General features: G+C 42.0%; 1 protein-coding gene across 1 annotated transcript in view; it reads right to left on the reverse strand.

The window, feature by feature from the left end:
• LOC115461765 (scavenger receptor cysteine-rich type 1 protein M130-like) overlaps positions 1-12,143 on the reverse strand; it is a 114,596-nt gene that overhangs the window by 57,090 nt on the left and 45,363 nt on the right. The window contains exon 6 of the mRNA XM_030191810.1: positions 8,668-8,994. Coding sequence (XP_030047670.1) covers positions 8,668-8,994 — 327 coding nt within the window. The remainder of the gene's footprint in view (positions 1-8,667; positions 8,995-12,143) is intronic.

Below are 12,143 nucleotides of genomic sequence, written 5' to 3' on the forward strand. Positions count from 1 at the left end.
AATTGGAGAAATTAGAACTGCTACATAGAGGGAAATTGCAGCAGAGTTCTACTCGACATTTAACGATTGTACTTTGTTCCAAAGTCATCCTTCCCGTGTTGCTGAAACACAGTGCCATGTCGAGTCCTATTTTATTTACTATTAAATGATATTTTTTCACACCACGTCTACTTGGTGATTTGGAAGAGTCTTGTTCATCGCTCTACTCCTTCGTTGCTGCACAGAACCAGGGATGCCAGATTCAAATCTGACTGCTTTCACTGGTCATCTTGAACAAGTCATTTTACCCTTCATTGCCTGAGGTACAAACATAGATGCCGCTTCTTTATGGCCAACGTAACCGATGGGTTAATGTTCAAACATAGCGGCACAGCATCTTTAAACACATTACAGCCAAAGTGCTTCAAGCGAAAGAGAGAGACAGAGAGAGAGAGAGAGAGAGAGAGAGAGAGAGTAGGGTTAAATGGTCAGTTTTCTCAATGAAGAAGGGTAGATAGTGGTGTTCCCCAAGGGTCTGTGCTGGGACCGCTTCTTTTTAACATATCTATAAATGATCTAGAGATGGAATAACTAGTGAGGTAATTATATTTGCTGATGACACAAAAATTACAAGAGGACCTTACAAGACTGGGAGACTGGGCATCTAAATGGCAAATGACTTTTAATGTGAGCAAGTGATGCATGTGGGAAAGGTTCCACATTAGGAGTCACCAACTTGGAAAGGGATCTAGGTGTCATCGTTGACGATACGTTGAAACGCTCTGCTCAGTGTGTGACGGCCGCTAAGAAAGCAAACAGAATGTTAGGTATTATTAGGAAAGGAATGGAAAACAAAAATGAGGATGTTATAATGCCTTTGTATCACTTCATGGTGCGACTGCACCTTGAATATTGTGTTCAATTCTGGTCGCCGCATCTCAAAAAAGATATAGTGGAATTAGAAAAAGTACAGAGAAGGGTGACGAAAATGATAAAGGGGATGGAACAACTTCCCTATGAGGAAAGGCTAAAGTGGCTAGGGCTCTTCAGCTTGGAGAAAAGAAGGCTGAGGGGAGATATGATAGAGAGACCATTATTAACATGGACTTGGGGAAAATCCACTGCTTATTTCTTGGATAAGCAGCATAAAATGTATTGTACTGCTTTGGGATTTTGTCAGGCGCGAGCAGGCGAGAGAAACGGGGAGACCGTGAACGTTGGTCTACCTCATGGTGTCCCGACTCCTGACTGAATCGAAGCATGACTGGGCCGACTAATTGACGGCCCTCCGGAACACCGCCACGGGGTTTGCCCTCTCTGGCTCCAGACCAGAGTTTAGTGGAGCCTGTGGAGACGGAAAGCTGTTGGAGCCACATAGCGGCCGCCCTCCCTCATTCCGGAGCAGAGATCTGTGGGCTGGAGAAAGGTCGGAGCCTCGCAGCATGATACGAGCACAAAAATGCTAGAGGCTCGCCGCGACTGAGAAACGCAGGCCGCAGGTGCCACCGGATTGCTCTTAAGGGGAAGATGAGTGGCGCGGATCGGAAAGATCTTGCTGGGCTCCAACACGGACGATCATACACAGGCCCGAAAGGCCTACCAAGCAGAGAGGAATTGCCAGGGGACCCGACCGGGCGCAACTTCCCACCACAACGCAAAGCCCAGAGCAGTCCACAACTAGACCACGTGAACCGTATCAAACACGAATCCTACAAACCTTGCTTCTAGCTGCCTTACCTCTAAATGCTCTAAGCGCCTGCATCATAACTGACTGCTACACTGCTTACTAAATGCTAGCATAAATGTTTTAACTGCTTCTAGCTGCCTTACCTCTATATGCTCTAAGTGCTTATATTATAACTGAATGCTACACTGATTATTTAAATGCTAGCATAAATGGTTGTAATTGCATCACTGCCTTCGAACAAATGCTAAAAACCTCTCATATTGTTTTGCTTCTAAGCCTGCTCCCAGCCACCCTTCTTCTAAATGCTTTAAATGCCTGCATTACAATCCACTGCTAAATCCAGGTTAAGCACGGCTAGTATTACGCACCGCCATATTTTGCTGATCCGACTACTGTTGATGCACTACAGACAACACTAACACCGCTCAACACTCCCACAAGCACTGCCCACAAAAACCACTGATTCACCAACAACACCCAACACTCTCACAAACACCGTTCACAAAATCCAACATGAACACTAACAAGCTACTGATAATAATCTATCTCATTCCCATAATCTACCATGCATGGACCACCCTCAATATCAACAACAACCCAATCACAATTCACCAGCTCTATGCACAACATATCAACAACTCACCAGACCAAAAATATAATAACCAACCAAGAGCAAAAATCTCCACACACGAACACCACCAGCAAAAAGAGAAAAGAAAAAAACGACAAATTCAACCACCGAGGAAGCAGACAACTAATAAAAATAAACACATCTAACCTCCCTACAGAACTATACCACTCAATACGAATAGGATACATCAACGCTAGATTAGCAGTAAGCAACTCAGTAGATATACTAGACTGGATTACCGCAGAGAATCTAGATCTTCTGTTCATCACGGAAACATGGTTCCACGGCCCTACAGACCCCGCCATCATAGAGACATGCCCACCAGAATACAAAATCACCCACTGGACAAGAAATGGAAAAAGAGGTGGCGGAATAGCCATAATTTACAAATCCGAGTTCACCATCACAACCACTGGCGAATCCACCTCACCACAACTCGAAATCGCCTCGACAAGAATCACTCACCCGAACCTACAAGGACAACTCAACGCAATCCTATTCTACAGACCACCAGGAAATTGGAAAGACTCCCAAACGCAACTCATGGACTTCATCTCGAACACATGTGTCTCTGCCTCAAACATCCTCATAATGGGAGATATCAACCTACACCTCGAAGACGACACCTCAACAGGCACATGAGAATGCAAAGAATTCTTAAAACTCTGGGATTTACACGCACCTAATACTCAACCAACACACGAAAAAGGACACACACTAGACATAATTACATACAAATTCGACCCAGACTCAACTCTCCTACTTACAGACACAAGATGGACACCCACACCATGGACAGACCACCATAAAGCATATGTCTCTATCCACTGGCGAAAAATACACAAAAACGCAGTCAACAGACACGAACGAACAACGTACACCACGAGAGGAAAAATAGACCCCACAACATTCTGGCAACAAATCTACCAAAATGAATGGTCAACAAACACAGACACCATTCAATTCCTCCAAGAATGGGATGACATATGTAAAACAACATTAGACACAATTGCCCCAATCCAAACCAGAACATCACACAGGAAAAAATCAAATCCATGGTTCACCGAAGAGCTGAAAGAACTCAAAACACAAGTCAGAAAACTAGAACGCGCATGGAACAAAAAGAAAGATGAACACACACTAAATGCCTGGAAATCACTTCGGAGGAAATACAAATATACCATAAAACAGACCAAAAGACTACACTACAAAACAATGATTGGACTTAACTACAAAGACACACACAAACTCTTCTACCTTGTAAATAAACTGCTGGACACCACACCAGTTACAAACAACAGCAAAGATACTCCAGGGGTCGACGACCTTGCGAAATACTTCAAGGAAAAAAATCATACAATTACGACTTAAAATACCCACCAGTCCCACCGAATATGCCACACTCCTAAACTGTTTAGACCCAGAAGACGGAATATATCCAGCAGACAGAACCTGGACCGAATTTGAATCACTGTCAGAGGACCTCATCTCCAAAACGCTCAAAAGATTCGCCAAATCCCACTAAAAACTAGATATCTGCCCAAACAACCTCATGAAATCAGTTCCTCAACAATTCATAATAGACCTAACGAACCACGTGAACTTCATGCTGCAAAACGGACTTTTCCCAAAGGATAAAGGAAAAATTCTACTCACCCCAATACCCAAAGACACAAAGAAAAACGCAAGCGAAATAACTAACTACAGACCAGTTGCATCCATACCATTAATAACCAAAATAACCGAAGGGATGGTAACCAAACAACTCACAAACTATCTCAACAAGTTCTCAATACTGCATGATGCCCAATCAGGATTCCGGTCAAATCTCAGCACAGAAACAGTATTAATTACCCTAATGACCAAATTTAAGCAAATGATTGCAACCGGCTCCAACATACTCCTCTTACAATTTGACATGTCAAGTGCCTTTGATATGGTTGATCACGGAATCCTACTACACATACTTGAATATTTTGGCATCGGAGGCAATGTCCTAAACTGGTTCAAGGGGTTCCTAACCCAGCGCTCATATCAGGTCACATCAAACTCAACCACGTCTGCCGCATGGACACCTGAATGTGGAGTACCGCAAAGAGCAAATACTGAGGAAATTTCAGACTGTCCAGAACACAGCAGCCAGACTCATCTTCGGAAAGCCAAAATACGAAAGTGCAAAACCCTTACGTGAGAAACTACACTGGCTCCCACTCAAGGAATGCATCACCTTTAAAGTATGCACCTTGGTTCACAAAATCATTCACGGTGAAGCCCCTGCATACATGTCTGACTTAATAGACCTACCACCCAGAAACGCTAAAAGATCATCCCGAACTTTCCTCAATCTCCACTTCCCGAAGTGCAAAGGTATAAAATACAAAGTACTGCATGCATCAACCTTCCCTTATATGAGCACGCACTACTGGAATACACTACCACGCAACCTGAAAATGACCTACGAACTAACCGACTTCCGCAAACTACTGAAGACTCATCTCTTCGAAAAAATCTATTGCAAGGATCAGAACACATGAATTCCATACACACTAATAAAAATGCATCAATACACTCTCTTCTGAATTCTCTTCCCCGTACTTTCACCACACCTAAAACTCTACCCTCAGATAAAATTGCTATACCCTAATGCTCTCTTGCTATTGTTCTATCGCCCTATCATTTCCCCATCGATACACTGCATTGTTCTATCCACAAATGATATTTTGTCCATTGATACATTCCACTCTTCTACTTCCAAAATTACATTCTATCGCCCTATCATTTCCCCATTGATACATTCCACTGTTCTATTTTCCCAAATGATATTTTGATTTTCACTTTGCCTTCACAAAACTCCTCACTATGTAACCATAACAGTACTGTAACAAATTGTATTTCCATCATTAACAATGTATTGTAAGCCACACTGAGCCCGCAAAGAGGTGGGAAAATGTGGGATACAAATGCAATGAAATAAATAAATAAATATATAAAGGTACTTGTGTCCTGGATTGGCCACTGTTGGAAACAGGATTCTGAGCTTGATGGATTTTCAGTCTGTCCCAGTATGGCCATACTTATGTACTTACTTACTTACTTATTTATACATACATTTTCAAAATACAATCAAGACAACACTTGACCAACAGCAAAATGTTCCTCATTACAGAATCATAGCACCCCTAAATTAAAAGGAAAACTTGACGGTAACAAGGAGCGATGATACCACAAACCTATTTAACCAGCCAGGAATGGCTCCTGGCTGGTTAAATAGCATTATAAGCACCTAACTGTGGATATTCAGTGGGAGATAACTGACTATATTGTGTGACATATTCAGCGCCCAACTAGCCACGTTTAGCGGTTAAAATAGGCCGCAGAAATAGCAGGTCTATCTTTAACTACTAAGGACGTGGAGGTCCTTTTACAAAGCCACGGGAGGCTAACATGAGGCTAGCATGCACCAAATGAGTACTACCGCCGGGGTAGCGCATGCAGCCAGCAGTAATTCCAAGTGTGACGTGCGCCAAATCCCATGGTAGAAAATATTTCTCTATTTTCTACCGCGGGGGCATGACCACATTGGTGTGTGCTGCAGGGTTATCACGTGGGTAGCTCGTGAGCCCTTACCACTAGGTCAGTGGCTGGCAGTAAGGGCTCAGGCCGTACATAGGCGTGCGCTGGTTTTAATTTTTGTGCACGCCCATTTCCCAGCCCATTAAAAAATGGCCTTTTTTCCAGCTGCGGTAAAAAGTGGCCCAGCGAGCGCCAAAAAGGTGCGCCCACTCTACCGCAGGCCACTTTTTACCGTGGCTTTGTAAAAGGACCCCTTAACCAGTTAGAACTGAATATCAGCTTAATGTATATTACATTAACCAGTTAAGTTGCTGTGAATTGTGACTCTCCTTGATGCAGCCTTTGGTGGGTGAAGTATATGTGGGATGGTTTATCATGTTGTCTTCTTTCAATGCTGACAGCGTTGTTTGAATTTCATCCTATTATTACAAATAAACATGGTATAGAGGATTTTTGAAGTGTGGTGATCAAGGAGGGGCCGTTATCAACGTGGGCTATCTTTAAAACATGTTATTTTCCTGTTGACCTTACTTATTGGTAACTAGGTCTCATTGCATAAAGTGGGACCTGTGCTAAAACAGCACAAGTTAGGGGGAAAAATAACCTGTTTAATGGTACCTAAAGTGCTCAATTTCAAAAGGGAAAAGCTTCTCAAAAGTGGCAGATGGATGTTTTTCTCGCCAAAATGTCTCAATCAGGAATTTCAAAAAGGCAGAATTGGAAGGTTTTTCACTGTTTGTCCAAATAGCTAGGGGGGTGTTGGAGGCGTGCTTTGGGCGGGACGTGGGTAGGTTTATAATTTGGACGTTTTTCTGCGATAATAGAGAAAGAAGTACGTTTTTATCTAGACCTGTTACGCTCATGACTAAGTCGGAAGAATTTGCCTTAACTGACCAGCTGACCACTAGAGGGATGAAGGCATGACCCCCTCTTAATTCCCCAGTAGTCACTGTCCCCCTCCCATCCCCCCAAAAACGTGATAGTGACAGTAGACACCAGGCTCTATGACAGCTCCATATATTATGGTCATTCCTAAGAAAGCAACGGACAAATGGATGGAGAAGCCTAGTGGTCAGTGCAGTGGACAGTGAACAATGGGATCCAGGTTCAATTCCCACTTTAACTCTTTAATGTCAGTACAAATACGTGACCCCTCCTGGAACATAGAAATACCTCCTGCATCTAAATATATGTGACCTGAAAGCCTGAGGGCCATGGTAGTGGTAGACCTTTAGGTTCAGTAGGTATTCTCTGTTCCTGGAGGGCTCACAATACAATATGAAAGGGTTTAGGTGAGATTTGTGCCTGGGTCCCTTTATGTGAAGTCCACACACTGTTGTTCTGCACTGCTGGGATGTCTGTATGACCAATTCACTAGGAATGATGCCAGACAGATGTACATCTGTCTTGTTTTTTCTCTGTTGTTCCCTGGGACTTTCCTGTTTTCAAAAATAGTACTTACAGATGTACATGTTCAGCCTGAAAACTTCCTGCTCAAAGCCATAATGGAACTAGAAATGTAGACGTTTTTCTGATTCACTTATGGCCGTTTTTTGCTTTTTGGAGACGTTTTCGGCAAAATGTCCCAATTCAGACTTCGACATCATATTGAAAATATCTCTTCACATTGATAACTGCACCACTCAATTTCCACCTCATACTGTATCTGAGCACAACTTCTTTTTATGAGCAAACTAATAAAAATTGAAAATAAATAACAATTCATTTTTTAAATTTTGATCCTAGAAATGATTGTATTTGGTGTCCTTCCTGATTTCAGCTGTCAGCTGATTCCATATTAAAGGTCGCACAATGGAAAACTGTGATCACGTAGAAGTTACGCAACCCTCACTCAGGGGCCCTTTTACTAAGCCACGGCAAAAGATGGCCTGCGGCAGTGCGAGCACATCTTTTGGGCGCATGTCAGGCCAGTTTTTACTTTGTTCTGGAAAAGGGGTCGGAATTGGATGTGTGGCAAAATAAAAATCAGCGCACGTCCATTTTCAGCCTGAGACCTTACCGCCACCCATTGACATAGATGTAAGGTCTAAATTCAGCATTAGCTGGGCGTTAATGCCGATTTGGCGTGCGCTGGATGCGTGTAGGCCCTTATATGCCTTTGTAAAAGGGCCCCTCAGTAAGGAGTGATCTACTTATGAACCTCACCATTCACCCCAATCTCTTCATCCAATTTATAATTTATTCTTGTTTGGTCAATCGTTTCAACGCTTTCAGTGGGGTTATTATATCCCTAAGGTATTAAGAGTTGGAGAAAATACTATTCATCGGTCCCTCACTATCACAGTTTGACTGTGGTTGACCAATGGGTCTCTGGGAGCTGCTACTCCCAAACTCACCACTGTGTGTCGCTATAAAAGCAGCTGATCATAGATCCATCACTGGTTTTCACAATAAAAGTTGCTTTTCCCAGAGTCATCTGTACGTATCAGCAGAAGAGCTACTGTTCTGGGACGCATTGATAGGTATGGATCTTTTGGGTATTTTCATCTTTCTCTTTGGTTTCTTTCTGTGACTAGGCCAACTGTTTAACAAAGAAGGTCCCTGAGTACCCTGTGGGCCTGAGGGAAACCTCAGCACTTCATTTTTGCCTGCTGGGTTTTCCCTTCCTTCTTATCCATCACCCATGGATACTATCTAATCATAGCTTTCAAAATCAAAATTTAAGCATGCTGTATTTTACTAGAAGCAAGTACATTGTCTACTGTTTTGTAAGCAAAAGAATCCATTCTTTCTCCCTGAGCTCTGGAACTGTAAAAGAAGATTTAGTGATACACACCAGAGTCTGCTCCAGAGCAGGTAACTCCGACATCATGTAAGTGCTCACAGACAAACTGCTGGGAAGTCCAGGATCCACACTGGGAAAGGTGCGACTCTGATCCACTGCAGAACACTCTTTTCAACCACACAGGACCAGAACCAGGGCCAAAAGGATTCTGTGGTATCGTTTCAATGGCAGGTCCACATCCCAACTGTTTACACACCACAGCGGCATCTCGGATATCCCAGTCATCGTTGCACACTGTGCCCCATTCTTTGTCATAATAAACCTCCAGTCGTCCAGCACAGTCACTGCTTCCGTTCACCAGACGCACATTGGAGATACCTGGCAGAAAATAAGGGAAGTGATTTGAAAATACTGAAAGAAGGATAAATGTATTCCTAAAGCATTCTCTAACGAAGTCCGAGAGCTCATGGAAATCATTATGTACAGGCAGCCACTAGGAGCCAGTGGGGTTTGCTGTTGCCTCCAACACCCCACTGGACCACCAGAGGGGGGGGGGGGGCTATCCTCAGTGGGATGGTTGGAAAGGGCTGTGAACATGGGTATGGATCATTCTGGGGGAGTGGAAGGATAGAAGGGGAATTGGAAAGGGGCTTGTGTGCTTCTGGGGTGGGGGAGGGAGGGGGCTGGCAACACATTTGGGCAGAACCCAGAAGTTAACTGGGCACCAGCTGATGTTCAGACCATGGTGAGTTAACTGTTTGCCTTTTTTTCTGCCCTAACTTTATGTGCGAGAACTGAAAATTGCTGCTTACTGGCTAAGCTTAGTTTCGATATGGGTGGGCAAGTAAATTTGATCATATTACCCCACAGCTACAGAAATTGCATTGGTGCATTGAGTTCAGATTATTTGTGTTGGTTTTTAAGGTTTTGTATGATGAGGCTCCGTTGGCTTAGTGCTTGCAGCAGTATTGTCCTGCATGGCCTGTTTGGTCTCAAGACTCAGGGGCTGTTGGATGTCCCTCCGCTGTATCATGTTCGTTTGCAGATGGTTCGTTCTAGTTTTTTTTTCTGTTCTTGGCCCGGGTATGTGGAATGGCCTTCCTTTTACTTTGCGTCAAATTTCTCCATTTTTATTGTTTCAAAAGCAGTTGAAGGCTTTTGTTGTTCTATAGAGCATTTGCTGGCTCTTAGGCGGGAGGGTTAAGTTTTCGGTTTTATTGGGGGTGTTTTTCTCATTGCTGTATGTACGTAATTGACTTTTTGATTGGTTTGTTTTATTGTAACCCGCTCAGATGGTTGGATGGGTGGGCTGTACGTTTTGTTAAACAAAGAAGTTAGAGGGAATATTCAGTGGCATTGTCCAGTTAAGCTGCTGGATATCTCTGGATAGACCCACACAAGTGCTTTGTGTTTTTGCTTCTGAGGGAAGCTTCATTTCAAAGTCTGTCTTTGCCTTCCTTATCAGTGTTTTGCAATTGACTTGCCATTCCTTATGCTGTTTCCTATTATCTTCAGTTGGATCCTCCTTCTGTTTTGTGAAGGATCTTTTTAAAGCTGTAATAGCTCCTTTACCTCTTTTCACTATGCCGGCTGTTTTTAATATCTGGTCTGGTATTTTTGTTCACACCTGATATAAAATGCACCTCTAATATTTTTTTTTACATTTTCTCATTTTTTTTAGTTTACACTTATATTAGAAAGAATACAATAAGTAACGCAATAAACCTTTACATAACATGCAATAAAAAGAAAAAAATTAGCATCTAGCCCACATCACAGAGAAAAAAAACCCACCAAGTTCAAAGCACTGAATAACATTTTTCGATGACCCAGATGCTCTGCAGGACTATCTGGATCAGCAAGGTTTTTCACCGATGGATGTCACTATAAAGAAGCCAGCGTCTGGCTTATGATTCTTCTTCAATCTTGCTGTTCTCATTTTAATGTGTTCTCGATGCATTACTATAACTTTTTGTCTCCTAGGGAAGTTGCTGCTCTCTCTTTTTCTGTGAATTCGGCTTATGCTGGCACTTTCTCAGTTGTTTATGCTAGTTATATAACTGGGTATTTGGTTATTTTTTTCTGTTATTGTTTTTGTCTCTTTTTGCAATGCTGAGTTTTAAGATATATATTTATATACCTATGGTGGAGTATTTAGAATATTTTCCATTTAGTATTTACATTCTCCGTTGTCAGTCATTTTTAAATTGGTTTAATGGCCACTCATATTAATATGCTATCCATAAATATAAAGGGTCTAATTAACCCTTTCAAGAGAAACTAATTTTGGACCTATATTGTCACCAGATGTCACCAGATGTGCTTTTTATTCAAGAAACTCATTCTATATTGTAACAACCTTTGGTTCAACACAAGTGTTTTTTGGATGTATTTATACTCTGACTAGTGGTGATCCTCAATTTTTTTAAATATATTGCTGATACTCTAGTTAATTATTCTAAAATTCCCATTTTAATTGGAGGTGATTTTAATGTAACCCTCAATCCTCTATTGGACAGGAAATCTGCTTAACAAGCTCCTTTATACAAAGGCAGACTAGTAGGTCAGAAGATCATGGAAGACTTAAATCTGCATGATATTTGGAGATTATTAAATCCTACAACTAAAGACTACACATTTTATTCCATTCCACATAAATCATTTTCAAGGATAGATATGTTCTTGGTGTCTAGTCAGTTAATTTCAGATATTTATTCAACAGAAATCTTGCCTATGATTATTTCTGATCATGCACCTATATATGTTTATCATTAACAATTCTGAGTGCATTCAAATACCCCATTAACATGGAGATTTAATGCAAAATTAATTAATGAAAAAGGATTTTTAAAAAAACTATTGTTAATGGTATTGAAGAGTTCTGCTGCTTTAATAAAATAGAAGGTACTTCTCTGTATAATTGGTGGGACACTCTAAAGGCTTATATAAGAGGGCTTAGTATAAATTTTACTGCAAAATGGTATAAAGAACAGAAAGCAGATCTAGTAAAATTAGAATCAAAAATTAAATCATTAGAGATTGAATATGCTTCTAATTCAAAATTTAATATCTTTCAAGCTCTGTGTAAACAGAGTGGAGGAGTGGCCTAGTGGTTAGGGTGGTGGACTCTGGTCCTGGGGAACTGAGGAACTGAGTCCAATTCCCACTTCAGGCACAGGCAGCTCCTTGTGACTCTGGGCAAGTCACTTAACCCTCCATTGCCCCATGTAAGCCGCATTGAGCCTGCCATGAGTGGGAAAGCGCGGGGTACAAATGTAACAAAAATAAAATAGATACTATTGGAGATTCTACATGGAATGTTGCTATTCCACTAGTAACATTCCATGTAGAAGGCTGCACAGGTTTCTATGAGTCTGACGTCCTGCGTCCTTTACGTATGTGCAGGACATCAGACTCACAGAAGCAGAAGCCAGCGCGGCCACATTGCTGATCTGCAAGGGCCGACTTCTACATGGAATGTTGCTACTGGGACTCTGGGCAAGTCACTTAACCCTCCATTGCCCCAT

Source organism: Microcaecilia unicolor, chromosome 2 (assembly GCF_901765095.1).
Source record: "Microcaecilia unicolor chromosome 2, aMicUni1.1, whole genome shotgun sequence".
NCBI classification, from domain to species: Eukaryota; Metazoa; Chordata; class Amphibia; order Gymnophiona; family Siphonopidae; genus Microcaecilia; species Microcaecilia unicolor.